General features: G+C 56.2%; 1 protein-coding gene and 1 pseudogene across 2 annotated transcripts in view; one reads left to right on the plus strand and one right to left on the minus strand.

Annotated features, from left to right (window-relative positions):
- The first annotated feature begins 2,232 nt into the window (after positions 1-2,232).
- Positions 2,233-20,518, plus strand: part of TTBK1 (tau tubulin kinase 1) — a 41,470-nt gene continuing 23,184 nt past the window's right edge. For both annotated transcript variants that reach the window (XR_009009558.1, XM_057555179.1), the window contains exons 1-13: positions 2,233-2,384; positions 5,366-5,527; positions 10,453-10,600; positions 10,848-10,921; positions 11,123-11,263; positions 12,055-12,159; positions 12,599-12,664; positions 13,114-13,206; positions 13,292-13,417; positions 14,696-14,850; positions 15,782-16,013; positions 16,248-16,426; positions 19,327-19,888. Coding sequence is in view for 1 of the 2 variants with exons in the window: in XM_057555179.1 (XP_057411162.1) it covers positions 5,420-5,527; positions 10,453-10,600; positions 10,848-10,921; positions 11,123-11,263; positions 12,055-12,159; positions 12,599-12,664; positions 13,114-13,206; positions 13,292-13,417; positions 14,696-14,850; positions 15,782-16,013; positions 16,248-16,426; positions 19,327-19,888 (1,989 nt within the window). In the remaining variant the exon portion in view is untranslated. The remainder of the gene's footprint in view (positions 2,385-5,365; positions 5,528-10,452; positions 10,601-10,847; positions 10,922-11,122; positions 11,264-12,054; positions 12,160-12,598; positions 12,665-13,113; positions 13,207-13,291; positions 13,418-14,695; positions 14,851-15,781; positions 16,014-16,247; positions 16,427-19,326; positions 19,889-20,518) is intronic.
- On the minus strand, positions 9,045-9,430 carry LOC130709081 (40S ribosomal protein S15a-like; annotated as a pseudogene).

Raw genomic sequence — 20,518 nt, forward strand, 5'->3', positions numbered from 1 at the left:
GGCAACTAAGCCCGCATGCCACACTAGAGAGAAGCTCGTGCACGGCAACAAAGCCCGCGCGCTGCAACGAAAGATCCCATGTGCTGCAACTAAGACCAGACTCAGCCAAATAAATAAATAAATATTTTTTAAAAACTTAAAAAAAAAAGAAACATGCATACAACTACACCAAGGCACATCATAATCAAGTAGCTTAAAAACAGTGATAAAGAGAAAATCGTAAAAGTAGCCAGAGGAGTAGAAAACATTACATACAGAGGAAGCAAAGATAAGGATAACTGCAGATTTTTCATCAGAAGCAATGCAAGCTAGAAGACGGTACAGCAACATTTCTAAAATACTGAAAAAGAAAAAAGTCAGCCTAGAATTCTAACTTAATACTCAGATCAGACTGTGTCTTATCTCTGCTCAAAGTTCTTCAGTGATTTCCTGTCTAAAAGTCTGAGTCCTCTGTACATTGACTCTGCGACAGAGATGCTCATGCAGTAGGCTTATTGGGATGTGCTCTGAGGATCAACATTTGGGGAGGACTGAAGGAAGCAGCACTGGGCAGAGTAGATGCTGAGTTTTGACGCAGCCTCAACAGAAACCTTGGCTCACCCTATCGGGGGTTCGTAAATGGGATGTTCCTCCAGAGCGGCCTTGAGTTGGGGTGATGGTGCCAGGCCTTTGTACTCACGGGTCTATCATCGATTGGCTATGGGATGCCCAGGAAGGGCACATGATCTTGGGCATGGCAGCTCCCTTGGTCAAGGGCAATTCCAGACAGAGAGTGAGCTGAGAGAGCCAGTCTTCAGCACCCCAGGCAGCCAGGGAAATGAGTCCCTGGATTCTGAAGGAGGATCTGGATGGCTCACCACATTGTCCACTATGCTTCCAAAAACTAAATGGAGAGAAGCTAATCTCCTTAGCACAGCACACAAGGCCCATCTTTCATGATCTTGCACAAAGTCACCCCCAGCTCACCACACACTGTCTTCTCAGCCTGGAAGTCTGTCCCACCCTCTGGCCCCACTCATCTGTTGAAAAACTCCTACTAATCCTTCAAATTACAGTCGAGTGCACCTCCTCCAAGAAGTCTCTTCTGGCTACTTTTGCAGATTCAATGATCCTTCTTGCCAGCATAGAGGTTAGAAGCATGCACCCTGGGGCCAGGGTTTGAATCCCAGCTCTGCCACTTGTTAGCTGTGTACATAACTTAAGGCAAATTATTCAACCTCTCTGCATCTTAGTTTCCTCATCTATACAATGGGTATAACACTAGTACGCTACCTCAAAGGGTTGTTATGAGGGTTAAATGAGTTAATATATGAAAGGTCAGAACAGTGTCTGGCAGGAGTAAATCATTACTGCTATTATTATTGTTGTTGTCGTTGTGGTTGTTGTTGAAGTTACTCAGTGTGCATTTGTTGAAGATAAGAAGGATGGAAGGAAGGGACCTGAGAGAGAAAAACTGCAAAAGTATGCTCAGGGAATGTTGAGTAATCCAATCTGTCAGAAGGGTAATAATAGCCTCTCTGGGCCCATATTGGGAAGAATGTTTCATGTCACAGTAAAGAGTGTGCATCTAATTTGCTAAGAGAAACAAGAGTTTGTCAACAGATGGGAGAAAGGACCAAAGAAAGAAAGGGCCAGGTTGAGACAGGAGGTAAGGAGTATATATATATATACGGCGAGGTGAGAGTTACAGGTGAGGGATGGTGTTAGAAGAAATGGGGGGGGGCTTATGAGAGGATGGGTACAGGTGAGGGGAAATGAGTTTAGAGGAAAGTAATATGAACGTATGGACGATTATGTGGGAAAATCAGTTGAGGCTGATGGGACCAGGTGAGGAGTGATAGAGACATGCTGGGAGTGGTGAAGATAAAGCAGGATGGAGACAGGTGAGGTTTGTGGGGACAGGTAAAGAGTGACAGGGCCCTGCAGGGGGATGGGGGTCAAGCGAATGGCAGAGACCAGTGAAGAGAATCTATGAGCAGAAACAGGTCCATACGAGAGAGAGTCCTAGGGCCGCAGGAGTGGAGAAAGGAGCAGAGTAGACTGTGATGTCAGAGCAAGGGCGGTGATGTAAGAGCCGGGGCGGTGAGGAGGTGATGTCAGGGCTGGTGCTGATGCTGGCGGCGCAGTGCATTGTGGGCAGCTCCCCGCTCTGCCGCTGCCGCCGCCGTCGCCGTCGCCCGAGAAGGATCCGGGCCGGGCCGGGCCGGGATGGTCCCGGTCGGGAGGCCGCCGCCACCGCCGCCGGAGGGAGCGGGCCGCCCAGCACCGCACTGAGCCGCCCACGCCCCCGCCCCCTCTCCGCCCCGGCCCCGGGGGATGCGCCGCCCGGAGCCGCTGCCTCCGCCGCCGCAGCCGCAGCCGCAGCCGCAGCGGGCTCAGAGCAGGTGAGGCGAGGCGAGCCGAGGCGAGGCGGGGCGGGGCCGGCCGGCCGGGTGGGGGTCGGGGAGGGGTCTTCTTCTGTGAACCCATCGGGCCTCCGCCCTGGCTCACCTCCCAGCGCAGCCTTCTCCAGTTCCCCCTCCCTGTGCCGTCTCCAGCTCCGCCCGAGGTGGGACGCTGGCCTACACAGCCTGGGCCGCATCCCGAGGCCTGGATCGGCGCCCTGCCCCCCAGCACACCCACCCTCTCCAGCCTGTCCTCCAGGGGTTTTGCTCCTCGCTTCTCATCTCTGTCCCCGTCCCTATGGCTTCACTCTCCTGACATCCCTGACAGTCGTTCCCTGCTGTCTCCATAACCTCTCTCCCTTGTCCTCCCACCAGCCTCCTTGCCTACTTCCTCATCCCTTCAACTGTGCCCAGAAGCCCTTCTCATGGTCCTGTCCCCTCTCCATCTGTCATGATTATCCCTCACCTGTCTCTGTCTTATGCAACCCCTTCCTCTGATCCTGTCACCCTTGTCCCTTGCATTCCCTGTGCCCCCTTCCACACCTCTCTTCACCTGTTCCCATTACCCCTCACTGATCTTCCTCACCTCTCCTTACCTGGGCTCCCAGATTCCCACACACACCTGGCTTACACCTTGCACAGGTGCACACCAACACTTATATGCACATGCCATGATGAGCTCGCAACCACCTAGATATACACCCCCAACACACACACCTGCACGCACGCACACACATCATCGGTCCCACACTCTCATACATACACACTTGCTGACAGATATAAAACCTCCTCCACAAGCCCTCTCTCTCCACACACCCATCCCTCCACACACTAAAGGGTCCTGAGGGGGCGGTCATGGGGCAGCCAGGTTCCGTGTGTCTGTGTCATCCAACCCTAGCCTGGGCTGAGTGCAGTCCTCTGAGGCAGAGAGTGGGAAGGATGGTGGGCAGGGAGAGGCAGGGAACCCTCATTTATCCTCTTGCCTCCACTCCCCCTTTTCCCACCTCACCTGTTCCTCTATGCTTGCCCATCTATAGAATGGGAGCAGGACTCACATCTTCCTCATCAATCTATAGAATCCACCATCACAGGACTGGAAGGCCCACCAGAGGTCACCCTGTTTAACTCCTTAAGGCTCCCTCCCTACTGGTTCAATTGCTTCTTCAATCTTGTCCTCATCCTGTCTCTCCACCTTTATTCCAGAATCCCCCATCACTCCCTCTCCCTTCATCCTGCCATTGCTCTCACTGCCCTCTGAATTCCTGATGCCCCATTTGCCACTTGGCAGAAGGAAGGCAGAGGCCTATTTAATATCCTCACAGTCCTGATACTCTGAAGTTGTGTGGATTGGAGGAAACAGTCAGCTGAGTCATTTGGCAGAAAAAGAGTGACAGTGTCCCTCTCCCTGAAGATCCCTCACGGCACACCATGACTTGTGGAAGGTTGTTTCCACGCCTTCGCTATCCCACGCTGCCCCTGTACCAGGATGGTCAGACACAGGAGCCCTGGGGAATGAGTCCATCCCAAGTAAAGACAGGCTCATGGAGTTCCCGCCCCATCCATTGGTATCTTAGGCACTTTCCTCCTCTCCACCTCCCCCACCATACCCAGCCTGAGGAGCTTCCTTCCATCTGTGACTGTCCAGGGTCACTGGGAGGCCAGAGCTGTGTACTTATAAAAAGTGTAGGGGGAAAGGAGAGAGGAAAAGATCCATTCCTGTACTGGGGTGGCAGAGATCTCAAAGAGCCATCTCTTCTGGCCCCTGCCCACATACGGGCACATCACACACCAACAGACACAAAACCACACATAAGCACACGTGGACACAGATGTACAGACACAAAGACACAGACACACAGACACACACAAAAAGACACACAAAGACATATACACACTCATACAGAGGGTACACACAGACACACATATGCACACACTGACATTTCCCTGGGTAACACTGGCTGGCTTTCCCAGCCCTCACACTTGGGACACTCCCCCTGATATCCAACTTCTACCTATCCGAATGCGACAAGAGCTATGTTTCTTCCTTAGCAGACACAGAAAAGTGTGGGCAGAGGCTCTCTCACCCACCGGCCATCCAGACCCACTGCTCCCTGGCACATCTGCCTTCTCTTAGGCCGCTTCCACTTCCCTGCTGTCCTCACCTCCCTCCAGTTCAGCCTGCCTCTCTCCCTCTGAGTGGCCACAGGGCTGCCATACCTCTAAAATCCATGTCTTGAATCCATCGCCTTATGTTCACCCCATCACTCACATCCTTGCTTCTCACCGCCGTGGCCGTGTCAGTGGTTTGGGCTCAGCTCTGAGTACGGTTGCAGCCTCCTCACTCAGCACCATCCTCAAGGGGCTGTTGGGTAGCTCCTCATTTTCGGATAATCACATCTCCCATGGTTGATTGGAGGTCTCTGTCACTCTGGTGTGTGTCTTCCCTGGGTCACCCTTTGGTTCAGCAGGTCTCCCCTTTCAATAAGCCTCAGATACACAGTTCCTTGGGCACGGTGTGGCACGGGAAATGTGCGGGTGTGGGGGCCACAGATCGAATCCCCAGACTGGTCCTTCTTGGCTTAGGTCTCCCCTGCCTAAGCACTGATTCCAGTCTGGTGCGCCCCTCGGTCAGCAAGTCTTCCCCACATTAGTTAGCATATGTCTCTTTGGGAAACCCTTTCCCCACAGCCTGTTCACACATCATTTTCCTCTCCTTTTTCTACCACATGTGTGTGCCCGTTGCTGGTTTTCACATCTCCAGTTTGTAGTTTGTATCTCCCTTCCTGTGAATGGCATTTCTGTCTTCTCCTCTGACCTCCCCTTGGTTTTTACACAATGCTTCCCCCATTGACCCCTAGGGCATCCACCCAGTGGGCCAGGGAAGGATGCCTGCCAGGAGAATGGAACTCCCCTCCTCCATATCTGCAAGTGGGTCCCGGGTCCTAACCTGCCCCCCTCACAGTCCCTCCCCACTCCCCCAGGTAGATGGCCCCTTCAGGGCAGGCCCTGCGGACACCCCTCCCTCCGGCTGGCGGATGCAGTGCCTAGCGGCCGCTCTTAAGGACGAAACCAACATGAGTGGGGGAGGGGAGCAGGCCGACATCCTGCCGGCCAACTACGTGGTCAAGGATCGCTGGAAGGTGGTGAGTGAGTGACCCAGCAGGGCAGAGGGAGGGGTGGGGGAGGATGGGAGGAGAGGATCTAGAGACCTGTTAAAACAGGTGCCCTTGGCGCCCCTACCCTAAGAGGGAGGTGCCCCTAAGCTCATTTGTATATGGCTTGCAGGTCATTATTTTGCCTACACTTGTGGACAATCGCTTTCTCCCAGTGCCCTCTCTCCAACCCCGCCGTCTCTCACCCCTTTCCCCGCTAGATCACGTTGGTCGGGCCCAGCCTGCAACAACTCCTGGTTGGATGTCGGAGCAGGAGCTGCAGAGCTCATTGAGGGGAGGAGGGCGGGGGTGGGGGAGGGGGCCGTTTCTCTGCTGGACCTTGGAGAAGGGCAATGAGTGAGCCCCTCCTCTTCTGCAGAGGACAGAAAAGCTTGGGTTCGGGGAAAGAGGCCCTGAAGGCGGCTCCCACCGCATCCGCACTCCATCTTCTCTATCCACCCTCCTCCCTTCACTGCTTCCTGCGGCAGGTGCAACATGCCGAGACTCCATCTCCCAGCGTGCCTTGCTCCTCCAGCCCAGGACTTCGGGCTGCTCGGTCTGCTGGGAGTTGTAGTCCGAGCCTCTTCAGGGCTTTGCCTCTCGGATGGGAGGGCGACACGTGAGGGTCGAGGCAAAGGCAGTGTAGTGTATGTTGAGCGGAACCTATGGTAAATCAATCCCTGTCCCACCGCCCCCCCTTTCTTTCCGATGCTTGAGGGCACTCTGATGTCCTCTTTTTATGGGGGCAGGATGATGTGGGGCAGAATTTGGGGTGACTATGTGAGCTTGTGGGTCTGCATAGGGTGGGTGCTCAGCTCACCGGAGGTGCGGGGTTGAGAGGAGAGTGGGGCCTGGCTGCGGGCAGGTCTCCATGGCAACAACTACCCAGTGGGCAGGTCTCCTAGTGGCCAGGGAGAGGGGCAAAGGTGGCAACGTTGTCAGAGATGTCTCTGGGACTGGAAGAGGTGAGGGAGGGAGCTGGAGGAGCCAGAGAGCTGAGGGAAAGGGCTGTCTATGTCCCAGAGGGGGACTTCTGAGGGGCAGAGGAAGGGGACAGAAACTGGGAGAGGAAGAGCCAGGGCAGTAATCAAAGGCATGAGGGTCTGGCAAAGTGAGGAGTGTTCCTCCAAGACCCCACCCTCACCCCCTCCGGGTCCTGCTCAGGGCGTACTTTCTGGCAGATTGGAGGCAGGAGGACTTTTGCATTGAAGAGGTGAGAAAAAGAGGGTATTCACGCACATACTGAAATTGGGTTAGAAATTTCCTGTGCTTTTTGAGGGAGGGGGTGGGAGATGAGTGGGGAGAGAAGTGGCAGGGGTGGAGGGGAAAGGGGCAAGCCCTCAGTCTTTGCCAGGTGACCTCGCTTTCCCCTCCCTCCCTGGACCCTGGAGGAATAGAGAGGATGGGGTGCCAGCTGCCTCCCCTCAGCCAGTCTCCACGAGGAACAGACAGAGAGTGAGGCACAGCTCAGGAACCAAGAAAACTGCCCAGATGGGCTGTGCCAGGAGAAAATGAGTGTCCATGGCACTTGGTGGAGTATTTAAAAATAATAGCATTTTTTTCTTCTTGAGGGGTGCCCCTTAGAATCAGAATGTCAAACTATAATAACAATAAAAACTCAGCATTTATTTTGAGCACTTACTGTGGCCGGGCGCTATGCAAACTGCCTTACATGCATTATCTCAACAACCTATGGAGTAGATACTGTTATTATCCCCGTTTCACAGTTGTGGAAACTGAGGCACAGAGATTAGCTAACTTGCCAAGTTCCCATGACTAGTCGGTGGAACCAGGTTTGTCTGACTGCTGGGGCAACAGTCACTGAACTATGTTGCTTCCTAAGAATTAGCCCATCTGAGAATCAGGATCAGAGAGCCGAGGGAGAGTTGTAACATATATTCTAGTCCAACTCTCATTTTACAGAAAGGGAAAAGCGGAAACTCACCCCAGTTCACCCAGAGCTGGGCCAAGAAACCTGGTTTCCTTTTTCCTAAGTGAATGCTAGTCCTATTGTGTCGTGTTTCTTGAGGTCCTTCGGCAGGGGAGAGGGTCCAGAAAAAATTTAGGAGGGGAGGAATAGGGTCTGGTGCAGGGAGGTTGAGAGAACATTCCTGTCACTGGGCTGTGGGCAAAGCTGTTTTGTGACTTTCGTGGGCACTTTTGCCCTTACTGGCCCCTTCCAGGGGTAAGATTGCAATCGTATGACTGCATTGCTATAATGAGGAATAAATTAATACTATATAATAAAATTTTTTTGATCTAAAAGTTCATTTTCCCCTTCTGACTGTAAAAGAAATGGAAACATTTTCATGTCCTCCTAAAAGTATTATTAGGGTGCCTGCTGTACTCCCCTGCCCCCAGAGGTTCTGTAATGGGTGGGTGGGGGGTGAGGAAGGAACTAAGGAAAGAGAAATAGACTCTGTTTGGAAGTGGAGGTGGTAGAGAAATACCCTTTGGCATCCTGGGAAATTGGAGAGTAGGTGTCAGAAATGTCTTGGGTGCCCCGAGCCCTCCTTACCATCTCCAGCAAGGATTTTGGAGCCTGGCGGATCTGGCCTTGAATCTCAGCACTCACACTGTTAATCACAGTATAGTCAACGGTTCCTACATTATTTCAGTTAAGACTGTGGGTTCTGCATCAGATTGCCTGGGTTTAAGTGAAACCCGGCTTTGTAACTTACTAGCAGTGTGAACTGGGGCAAGGTACTTACTCTCTGTGCCTTAGTTTTCCTTTTGTGCAAAATGACAACTCCTGGGACCTTCCTTACCTGTGTTGCTGGGAGCCTCTGGGGATGAGCTGAGATGATGTCTGTGAGTCTGGAGCACAGAAAATGAGGTGTTTCCTCCATGTTCCCACAAAGAAAACAGTAGAGGAATCTAGAAGATACTAGAATATCCCCTGAGTTTCACATTCCCAGAGGAAGACATGCCATTGCTTCCCTTGAGTCTGCATCTGTCTCCTCCTGTTCTGAAATTCTTCTAGAAGTCTGACCTTAACTTTCATCTCAAGTAGAGAGGAACCCTGGTTTCTCACTGTTCTTCCTCCCTCCTCTTTCCTGGGCACAAGTACCCAACCAGCCTTCCACTTGTCTTCTAAATCTTCCCTTCATCCTTCTCTCTTTTTCTAGAGTGTTTACAACTGTAACCTGCTGGGAACTCCCAGTCCTCAGCTCTGCCCTGCCCCCTTTCTCTCACCATTCCCATGTTTCAACCACCATTAAACATTTACTGGGCATCCGCTTGCTGAATAAATGCCAAGGGGAGGGCTCAGAGATGCAAGAGGCTTAGAGTCAGGAGTTTACAGATGCTCAGAGCAGCCTCCATCCAATCATGAGCAAGCCCAGCTGCGGCTGGCACGTTACAAGCCAACAGGACACAAGTGAGGACTCTGGAAGAGGGCAGGCCACCCATGGGTGGGGGGCTCCCTGGGGAGGTGAGAATTGAACTGTATAGCTTTTTTTTTTTTTTTTCTATTGAGGCATTTTCTTTGCACAGATGTGTTACATCCCTAGAAAAAGAATCCCAGGATTTTCCCTCCTGTGTTGTTTCATCTTGCTTCCTCACGGTTCATGATGCCAGCTGAGGTTATCAGTACAGTGAAACCACACTGATGGGATGGAAGCAGATTATTCTGCCATTTTTCTAGATCTTTGAGCTGCACATCAAATCTGAGGCTGATCACTCTACACTTGTTTAGCCTGCCTGTGAGGTTCACAATAATTTTCCCAGCTCTGTGAGCATCAGTGATTTCAAACTCGCCAATGTAACCATGCTTCAGCATCCCAGTTAGAAACTGGACGGTGACTTTGGAGCACAGCCTAATAAGAACCTGGCATTTGCCTCATTTTTGTTGATGCTCTTGAGAGCATCAGCCAGGACCTTTGTGCGCACCATTATGGCGACACGGAAAGATGGCGGAAAGAGGTGTACATCTTTCTTAAACCAAATGAGTCCCAACCTAGAACTCAGCATCTTCTCCCCTGTCCCCCCATCATTGCCAGCAGCACCCTCACTCTCCAAGACCCCTGGGCCCCTGACTTAATCCCGCCCCATAACTCAGCTTTGCTCATCTCCCCTGGCCAATTCTTCCTCTGTCACAGTTCTCCCCTCTGCCTTTTCTCACTGCCTGCCCAGGGATGCTAGGGGAGGGGGGGCCCAGAGCATCAGAGCTCCACTGCAATGGTCCCTGGGAACACACAGATTCTCTTCAAACCTCCATCCCCACCATGTTCCCCTGGACAGGAGGCTCACCCTGGTTTTGGGCATCTGACCTGGGGCCTCGGGAGTGATGTGAGCTTCAGCAAGGGGCCTGGGCAGAGAACACCCTTTGCTGAGTCCCCTCCCCCAAACACTCCTCTCTAAATGCTCTCTGCCCCTGGTGTCATCTTTCAGGAGACTGCCAACCCCAGGAAGGGCTGGCCTCCCTGGGGGAGGGACCCACCTGAAGCTGCAAGGTTCTGGAAATTAGTTTTGCTTCTGGATGGAGGCTGCTCAGTCTAGGTGGGGGATGGGGGGAGCGTGATATTTATTGTCCTTAAAAGGCTGACGACGGCCCATTATCTCTTCAGAATCCTGCATCGGCTTGTCTCCTTGTCTCTGTGGAGTCCCAGGTCTCATAACTTTCCCACTGCGCACTCTGACGTGTAGCCCCATGCATGTGTGTGTGTCTGTGTCTGTGTGTCTGTGTCTGTGTCTGTGAATAGTTGTACACCCATGGACTGAGCTCTCTGTCTCCAGCACTAGGAGAGGCGGTGGGAGCACGGGTGGGTGGGGTGAAGAAGGGAGCCATGGGGTCCTCCCCTTCAAGGACAGCCCCTGCCCCCATCAGTGAAGGAGGTGACCCAGTAATGGGTGGGGTGAGGAGCTGTTCAGCCTGATCCCTGGGTCCCCTATTTCCCTTTCACCCATCTCTGTAGCTCAAAAAGATCGGGGGCGGGGGCTTTGGTGAGATCTACGAGGCCATGGACCTGCTGACCAGGGAGAATGTGGCCCTGAAGGTGGAGTCGGCCCAGCAGCCCAAGCAGGTCCTCAAGATGGAGGTGGCTGTGCTCAAAAAGCTGCAAGGTGCGGGTCCAGGGCAAGATGGGAGGGAAGAGGTGATGGAGCCAGGGACTGAGAGGTGATGGGCGAGGGGATATGGGAACAGAGTCCAAGAGTGATGATGGGCCTAAGGGCAGGGGGAGGTGGGAGAAGTGGCCATGGGGCCAGGGCTGGGGGAACCAGGAATCAAGAGTGCACGGGAAGCCCACCTTAGGGCTGGGAGTGAGGAAGAAGGAGTAGGAGTTGGGAGACCCCTGTCTGTATCCCTCAGGGAAAGACCACGTGTGCAGGTTCATTGGCTGTGGCCGGAACGAGAAGTTTAACTATGTAGTGATGCAGCTCCAGGTGAGTCCCCGTGGCCCATCCTCCCTTCACTCTCCCCCAGGAGCTCTGGTGGTGACTCCTGGGGTGGGATGGAGACTGTGGCCCTGGGAGGAATGGGGAGTGGGCGCAAGCCTTTGGGACGAGGCTGGGAAGAGTGTCATGGCGGTGGTGGTCAGAATGGCAGCTGAGCTGGGCCTGTCCCCACCCCCTCCCCCACCCCAGGGCCGGAACCTGGCTGACCTGCGACGCAGCCAGCCTCGAGGCACCTTCACGCTGAGCACCACTCTGCGGCTGGGCAAGCAGATCCTGGAGTCCATCGAGGCCATCCACTCCGTGGGCTTCCTGCACCGCGACATCAAGCCGGTGAGGGCTGTCCCTTCCTCTGAAGCACACACCCCACCTCCTCTCCTTCCCTGGGTCCCCTGGTTTCTTCTCCAGAACAGTGGTTGGGTGGGGACAGCCTCTACTACCTGTCCCCTCCTCCTGTTCTCCATCCCAAGCTCCATCTCTTCCTCTCCCCTGCCTCTCAGGAGCACCCCTGCCTGCCCCTTGGGCGTGCCCGTGTCCTCCCCTCTTCTCTCTTCTCTTCCTTTTTCTCACCCCTGACCTGAATAGTCCTTGAACCTGGAAAGGTGAAGGGGTTGGGGAAGGATGGAAGGATTGAAGGAAGGGGGACGAGGGGGGCTGGGGCTTGGTAAGAGATTCCAAGTAGCTGATTTTGTAACATCTTGGATCTTGGTGCTTGGACCCAATTTAAAGTGGTGAAAACTGAGACCCAGAAGGGTTGGTTGAATGGCCCAAGGTCACACAGCAAGAACAATGCTGGTCTCCTGATGCCTCAGGGCAGGACAGTTACACTAAGCCACACAGCCTCGCTGGGAGTTCCGAGGATTCGGAGCCAGGCGGACCTCGGCTGGGTCACCTCTTGCTATGTGATCTTGGAGAAGCCTGCAGTTTGCCCTCAGTTTCCTCCTCTCTAAAATGAGCATAATCACACCTGCCCCTCAGATAAGGTCCGTGACCTGCTGTACATGTTGATGTTTTACTCTCATGTGAGTGTATGTGGGGTGGAAGGCCCCTCACCAGAGCTGTTTCTTGGTGTCCCCTGAGGTGGGCCTGGAGCCCCAAGACTCACAGCTACTGTCTTCCCCCAGTCAAACTTTGCCATGGGCAGGCTGCCCTCCACCTACAGAAAGTGCTACATGTTGGATTTTGGGCTGGCCCGGCAGTACACCAACACCACGGGGGACGTTCGGCCCGTGAGTACCGCCGCTCATGGGAATCCTGGCATCCTCGCCCCACCCCCTGATCTGGGGACCCTTCACCAGTTTTCCCTGCAGCTGCCTAGACAGGCCTGGCCTTGTGTTCAGTGTCACCCAGTGCTGGGTCCACACTCGGCCTGTCCCCCTCTCCCCCTTGGCCTGGGTGGATGCCACTTCCACGCCCTGTGGTCTGCCTGGTCAAGGGCAGACGCAGCGACAGTGAGCAGGGTCGAGACGGGTTTAGGACTGGGCCTGGTGTGTCAGGTTGCTCCTGACCAGGCCGACTCGGCAGTGCGGGGTGGCAGGGGGGCGGCGGTGATGGGGGAGGAGGCAGTCAGGGCTAAAGTAGGCAGAATTAGGCTTGGTAAGCAGGGTTGAGATGTGGCCGAGGTCGGGGCAGTGGGTGACGTTCCTGGTGGTGTTCTCCCCTCTGCAGCCTCGGAATGTGGCCGGGTTTCGCGGGACTGTTCGTTATGCCTCGGTCAACGCTCACAAGAACCGGGTGAGTGGCAGGGCGGGACTGAGGGATGTGGGGACAGTAAGGGCAGAGGTCAGGGGCAGAGTATGCTGCTGAGGAAGAGGGCAGGGCAGGCAGCTGTGATGGGAGGTGGGGAGAGGAGTGCAGGGCAGGGGCTGGAAGATGCCCGTCCAGAGACCCTGATTGGAAGAGGGCTCAGAGGGCGTCTCCCCTTGACGTCACCTTCTTCCTTGTTTTGGGGATCCCCTCCTCTCTGTCCCCACCACAAATCTCTGTGGATGAGAAAGCACACACGGAACTTTTGACTATGGGATTCTGTGTGTTGGCGGGTCAGGAATGGAGCCGTGGCTTCAGGGAGACCCCAGCTCTGCCCATAGGCACCCTGACTGGTGTCCCTCAGTGAAGGGTCAGCGTCCACTCCCGGGGAAGGACCTGGGAGCCATGGGTGACCCCCTCCCTGCTCCCACCCCCAGGAGATGGGCCGCCACGATGACCTGTGGTCCCTCTTCTACATGCTTGTGGAGTTTGCAGTGGGTCAGTTACCTTGGAGGAAGATCAAGGACAAGGTGAGGGCAGTACAGCTGGGTCTGAGGGCAGGGAGGGGGTGTGGGGCAGCTGGGGCTCCATCTCCCAGTGCCCTCTTGTCTCCAGGAGCAGGTAGGGATGATCAAGGAGAAGTACGAGCACCGGATGCTGCTGAAGCACATGCCCTCCGAGTTCCACCTTTTCCTGGACCACATCGCCAGCCTTGACTATTTCACCAAGCCCGATTACCAGGTGGGAGCCTGCCTGCCTGCTCCTGCACCCCCGACGTCTCTCTATGGGTGACTGTCTCCAGCGCCACCCATCCTGCTGAGGCCCTGCGCCCCTGCCGGCTTGGCCCTGAGCACCTTCCCCGGTCTTCCAACCGCACGAAAGAAACTGTTCTGTGCTCTTGTAAACAGTAGTCACAGCTAAGATTTATCAAGAGCTCACCCTGTTCTCAGTACTTTTCCTGCATTAACTCATTTAAGCTTTAAAACAAGCCTTTGGTGATATTGCGTGTTCTTTATGTTATTATTCCAGCACTTAACAATTAATGAAGCCAAGTGCTTTCAAGGACTTTACACTGAAACGCTGCAGGAGGCCAAGTGGGATGATTATCCCCATTTCATAGATGAGGAAACTGAGGCCTGACAGCCTGGTTAGGAGCAGGGCAGGGCTCAGGCACATCTGACTCCAAGTCCAGTGCTCTTTCCAAGGCGCCATCACTACACCCCTATGGGACCCACTGATCAGAGAATGTTCTGCCCAGGATCCACTATGTGGGAGCACAGATAGTGTCAGGCACTCAGTGGGCTCGCAGTGAAGGGGTCGTGCTAGCAGAGAGAACCCTCGGGAGAGAGCTAAGTCAGAAGTGGAAAGGTCTGTGGGGCCGCCACCTCCTGAACCCAGGGACCCGGTTGTTGGCAGAGATCCCTTACTTGGGCAGTGGGAGGCCAAGCCCCCCAGGCCTAGCTCAGCGTCATGGGTTCCCCCAGACCACACAGCTTCGAGCACACCCTGTGCTGGGCCCTGGGCTGGCTGCTAGAAGTGTAGAGGTGGCAGATAGGCCTGTGAACAATTCAAACCGCTGCTCTGTGCCCAATCGTGTGGGCGGGGGATTCAGGGAAGGCTCCAGAGTGGAGAGGACAGTGGGAAAGGCACTGCGGGCAGAGGAAGCAGCCTGTGCAGAGGCATGACCCCAGGTGGTGGGTTTGGGAAACTACTGCTGCTGCTTCTGCTGAGTTGGTGGAGATGGCAGAGGAGGCTGGGGATGGTAATCAGGGGACAGATCTCCAAGGGCTTGTGTCCAGCCAGTGGAGCTTAAGTCAAGACGATAATTTGCATGCTGATTTGCATACTTTGTGCATGTTTTCATTTAAAATCAATGTGCCCTTCTTTCAATACCCCCCTCGTGGCCCATCCCTGTCCTGGAAGGCCCCTCTCTTCCCCCTGCAATCCCAGCAACTGCCCCCTCCTCCTGGCTAGCCCCTGGGTCACCTCTCTGTCCTCCCACCAACCCCATCCCTGCAGCTGATCATGTCAGTGTTTGAGAACAGCATGAAGGAGCGGGGCATCGCCGAGAACGAGGCCTTTGACTGGGAGAAGGCGGGCAATGACGCCCTCCTGTCCACGAGCACCTCCACCCCGCCCCAGCAGAACACCCGGCAGACGGCAGCCATGTTTGGGTGAGTCTTGGGAGGGGTGACGGGGGGGCAGACGACCCCTGCCCCGAGGTGTCGCCTGAGAAGCCACCCTCTCCTCCTCTTCCTACCTGGACACACCTGGCTGTCTCTCCTGTTCTTGGTGCTCAAAAGCGGGGTTCTTGAATCCCAGGAAGTTCTGCCACATCTCTACCTTCAATCTGGGGATGGAGGGGGCACCCTTATTTGGAGTTCTTGACCTTACTGGGGAGCAGAGAACCCTGAGTGAGATTCCCCCAGCGCCACAGTCTGTCTGTTTCTTGGTGGTCACACGCATCCATTCAGCCAACAGGTCTTGAGCCCTGGCACCAGGCCCTGTGGGGGCTCGAGAAGAGATGTGCAGCCCCTGCCCTCCAAGTGCTCTCAGCTGAGTCTGGGATGTTCGTAATCGATGGGTCAACGATTTCAGATCTAACTGAAAAGCACAAAGATAGAGTGGCCCAGGGAGGGGCCAGAGTGAGAAGGGCTCCCCACCCAGCCCCAGGGGTGAGCCAGGGGACACACTGCGGAGACTCCACAGGACTTGCCAGCACATGAGGTGCCGGGTCTGTAAAGACATTGGTCCAGGAACTCCAAAGTGATTCTTTATTTAGACCCATTTCCTAGTCTCAAGGAAGCCAGCCAGCGAAATGTAGTGGGGAGCTGGCAGGGCCGGAGAGCATCGACATCTCCTACATAAACAGAGCCAGGTGGTTTCATACTTGCCCTTCAGCCCTCTGACCACCTGAGCCACCTGAGGGTGATCTGGTCCCGGAGGGTTTGCGAGCCAGGGATGGCGATGGGCCTACGGACGCCCCGACCCTGCCGGACCTTGCCTGTGCCCACTCTCATGGGTGGCGGGTGGTCTCCAGGGCCTGTGCTAGAGGAGAGGGCACCCCTGCCAGCCTTGCCCACGGCCCCCTCCTGGCCTCCACAGGGTGGTCAACGTGACGCCGGTGCCCGGCGACCTGCTCCGGGAAAACACCGAGGATGTGCTGCAGGGCGAGCACCTGAGTGACCAGGAGAACGCACCTCCAATCCTGCCGGGGCGGCCCGCCGAGGGGCCGGGCTCCAGCCCCCACCTCGTCCCTCACCCCGGGGGTCCTGAGGCTGAAGTCTGGGAGGAGACAGATGTCAACCGGAACAAACTCCGGATCAACATTGGCAAAGTAACTGCAGCTGTGGAGGGGGACGCGGGTGGCCTACCCCCTCCCACCTTGCTCCCCACCCGTGGGCCCCTCTCCCCAGCCGCCTGCCTGCTCGCCCTGCCTGCCTGGCCCGGCCCCATCCCAGGATCACCGGCATCCCAGTGCTCGGACTTCCCTCTCTCTCCTTCACCCCAGAAGATCACCTGCCCACAGCTGCCCTGTCAGCCCCACTCATGGAGCTCCCCTGTCCTGCAGACCCCCTGTGTGGTGGAGGAGGAGCAGAACCGAGTTGCGGGGGTCCCCAGCTCCCCGGTGCGCGCCCCCCCAGACTCACCGACAACCCCAGTCCGTTCTCTGCACTACCGGAGGGTCAACAGCCCTGAGTCGGAGAGGCTGTCCACGGTGGATGGGCGGGTGGAACTGCATGAGAGGAGGTGGGTCTGGAGCCAGGGGGATGGTCAGGGGCCCCTGGTCCCCTCCACCTTCACACGGCTGGTCTGGAGGAAAGTTCAGATTCCAGGCAGAGGTGGGGGGACCCTGGAAGCGTTAAGAGGGTTCTACTTGGGCCTGGGGTCAGACTCAGTTGAGTCAGTGACCAGCCTGGAGCGGGGGTGGGGGATGCAGAGGGCCCAGCTCAGACCACGGAGGGGCGTGGGGCTGGAAGAAGGTGTAGGAGGAGGCGAGAGCTGAGATGGTAGGTGGGCGTGCTTCCAGAACCTCTTTCCCTGGGGACTAATTACAGATGCCTCAGAGCAGCTGGTGAGGCTCCCGTCAGCTCTGGGGGAGGGGCCTGGAGAAGGATTCGGGGAGTGCCTGAGGAGAAGACAGACCAAGTTTTGGGGGTCAGGCCTCAGGGATCTGAACGTCAGGGAGGGACCTGGTTGGTGGGTGGGAGTGTTGGAGAATTGAGAGTCAAAGTGAGCCTTTAGGATGGGGGATGAGAGGGTGGCTGGTTGACCTTGGGTGGCTGATGGCCGCTAGGGACCAGGGCCCCATCCTCACCTTAGATCTGATGGGTGGGACAACCTCGGGTGGGAGACATGACCCCACCTCCCTTGGCTCTGGGTGGGGCTTTACCTCACAGCAAGGCTGGGGCCTTCTCTGCACCAGGAAAGAGTTCTCTTCCTGTGGCCCAGCCCTGGGGTAGGAGGTCCCTGACTCCTCATGCCCCACCTCAGCCGGGAACCCCTGTCTGGACTCTGCCCCAAACTGCACGCCACCTCTGGGATGGGCACAGTGCCCCTCTGGGGTGTGGAGACGCCCGAGTCGGGGCAGCCCTGTGCCAATCCCTGTGGTGACCCCAGGACAAAGAGACGCAGGCCCTGTCCCGAGGGAGCTGACAGCCCTCACACACACACTCATATCCACACACACTCCCACTCCCACACTCATACTCACACTCACATCCACACTCACACACACACACTGCACTCACACACACACTCTCACGCTCACGTCCACACACTCACACACACTCACTTTCACATGCCCATCACACTCACACACTCATACACACACACCCTCACCACACTCACACTCTCACAGGTTGAACTACCCGGGACAGAAGACCACATTTTCATCCATGGTCGCCCAGAGGGTCCAGGAAACAGGGAGGAGTGAGGAGGGGCAGTTTGGAAGGGATACGAGTGGAGAAGGGAGGTGGGAAATGCCCTGAGCAAAGACAGTCCTGAAGAGCACATTGGTTTGGCTCAGACTGAACCCTTGTTTCAGGGATGCTGGGGAGAGGAGAGGGCCGAGGAGAGATTTTCTGGAAGGTTCAGGATCTCAGGCAGGGCAAAAGGGTTTGGGGTGCTCTGGGGCACTTGGGAGCAGGAGAACATATGAAGCTGGTGGGATCAGGGGGTCCCACCTCCCTGCTTTCTTCAATTCCCACTCCTCCCACAATCTTCGGCCCCTCTCTTCCTCTGGCTTCCTCTCTCCTTCACATCCATTTGAACAAACCATGCTCTTGGGAAAGGAAGTGACATTAGCCACTTACATGGGAGTATGAATGTAAGACCTGGGTGACCTCCCTCCGGGGTTTTTATTTTAAGCCTTATGAACAAATTGATAAAAATGTTGTGCAGATTGGAGTTGGCAGGTCCCACATAGGCTGGGGTAGGAGGATGTTGAGAAAGCCCCACAGGAGGCTTTGATCTTGCACCCCTCCCCTCACAGGCTCGATGCGGGGGGGAGGATGGCAGTCCACCCCCTGTCCACAGCCTGAGTGTGAGTGAGGCCTCCGTGGTTCTCAGGGGGGCACCCTGGCATCTGGGAGAGGACAATTCTTCCTTGTATGGCATCCTACAACCAGGAATACCCTCACCTTGGGGCTGGTACTCCCCAGTTGAGAACCTCTGCAAGTAACGTGAGATTCACAGCACAGGTTAAGATAACGACGAAAGAGATGTCCCCAGGTAGGATCAGGGTCCCAGAAGCAAAAGTCAGAAGGGACCCAGCCCCTGCCTGGCAGAACTCGCAGTCTACTGGGGCGGGAGATTCGTAAACATACACGTGCTCCTCTCTGTGACGAGAAGGGACACAGGCAGCGCTGGGAAGGTAAACTAACCCCCATCAATGCAGGAGGGAACAGCTCCCTGCAGGAGGTGACATCGAGCTGGGGTGGACAGCAAAGGGTGGGAGGACAGACTGTGTGTGGGGAGTGGCATTCGTAAAGGCACAGAAGTGTGAGCAATTTGGGGAAAAGCAAGTGAATTTGAGATGGGTCTGGCTAGGGGAAGGGGGAAATGGGGCCTTTGGCTGGCCGTCAGGGGCCTTGAATGCCAAACTAAGGCATGTGGACTTTGTCCTGGGCTGGGAGTCACTGGAGTTTGTTGGAGGTGGTGAAACCAGCCAGGTAGGCTTGAAGGGTGGTGGTAAAAGAGGTTAGAAAACCATCAGCAAACTCGAGGGCCAGGTGGGTGTGTTTGCCCTGGGTGCAGCGGGAGAGAGCCCGCGTTGGGTGGGAGCCCTGGCTGGGCAAGCATCAAATTGCCTTTAGGAAGATCAGAAGATCCAGTTTCCTGGGGGTGGTTTGGAGTACAGTGTTCCTTGGGCACAAGAACCAGATTTTACTTTTTGCCTGTTTAGATTCCTGGAACACAGTAGGCATTCAAAAATGTGTGTTGAATGAATGACTAAATGAATGAGTGAGATCTTTGCAGGGACTGAGGTTGGAGGGTGGCAACCCAGGACGTGGCTGAGCCTGGCCCAGGGTGGGAGAAGTGCAGTGGTCAGGGGGTCTCAGGCATCAGGCTCCACCTTGCCACCTCCTTGGGGTCCTTGGGGGTCCAGAGAGGCCGGGCACTGAGCCCCACGTTGGGTGGCTTTGCAGGTCACGGATGGATCTGCCTGGCTCACCCTCGCGCCAGGCCTGTTCCTCGCAGCCGGCCCAGATGCTGTCAGTGGACACAGGCCACGCCGACCGGCAGGCTAGCGGCCGCATGGACGTGTCAGCCTCCGTGGAACAGGAGGCCCTGAGCAATGCCTTCCGCTCGGTGCCGCTGGCCGAGGAGGAGGACTTCGACAGCAAGGAGTGGGTCATCATTGACAAGGAGACAGAGCTGAAGGACTTCCCCCCGGGGGCTGAGCCTAGTACGTCGGGCACCACGGATGAGGAGCCCGAGGAGCTGCGGCCACTGCCCGAGGAGGGCGAGGAGCGTCGGCGGCCAGGGCCGGAGCCCGCCGTCCGGCCCCGGGCACGCGGCATGCACACGCTGGCTGAGGAGGACCTGCGGCTCACGCCGGCTCAGCCCCTGCCACCCCAGCTGAACCAGGCCGATGGCCGGTCAGAGACATCACAGCCCCCCACGCCCGGCAGCCCTTCCCACTCGCCCCTGCACTCCGGACCCCGCCCTCGACGGAGAGAGTCGGATCCCACGGGCCCGCAGAGGCAGGTAAGGTTGGGCTTGCACCCCACTCCCCACCCCCGGCGCCCACAGTCCTGGCACGTAGCCGGGAGTGCTCCCGTGTGCTCCCTGGGGGCTGCTGACTAGCACCCAGCTGTTGCAGCTCTGATGAAGGGAGACAGGCTTAAGGGTCTGAAACCAACCTTATGCGGGCAGCAAGACTTCCCAGAGGAAGTACCCTCCCAGGTCTGAGGTGAGTCTTGCATTCTGGGTGGTGTCAGCCAGGTGACAAAGCAGGAGAAAGACCTCCCAGGCCAAGGGGACAGGGTGTGCAAAGGCCCAGAGGTGGCAATCAGAAAGCACTGCTCTGCTTGCACTTTGCAGCACATGAGGCTGCGAGGTGGGTCCTGGGGCCCTGTCTGGGAGGGCCTTGGGGTTGGGGCTGGATTCTGAAGGCTTGGTGAGCCACCGCAGGCTTTTAAACAGGGGTGCGACATGATGACATTGGTACTTTTGAAGGATCCCTCTGGCTGCTGTGTGGAAAATGGATTGAAGGGGCACAAAACTATCAGCAGGAAGGCCACATGGCAGGCGCCAGCAGGAGAGTGCCCTGGTGGCTTGGACCAGGGTGGGGACTTTGGATTCGGGGCAAGGTGGATGGAGCCGAGAGGTGTTGGC

This window comes from Balaenoptera acutorostrata, chromosome 10, assembly GCF_949987535.1.
Source record: "Balaenoptera acutorostrata chromosome 10, mBalAcu1.1, whole genome shotgun sequence".
NCBI classification, from domain to species: Eukaryota; Metazoa; Chordata; class Mammalia; order Artiodactyla; family Balaenopteridae; genus Balaenoptera; species Balaenoptera acutorostrata.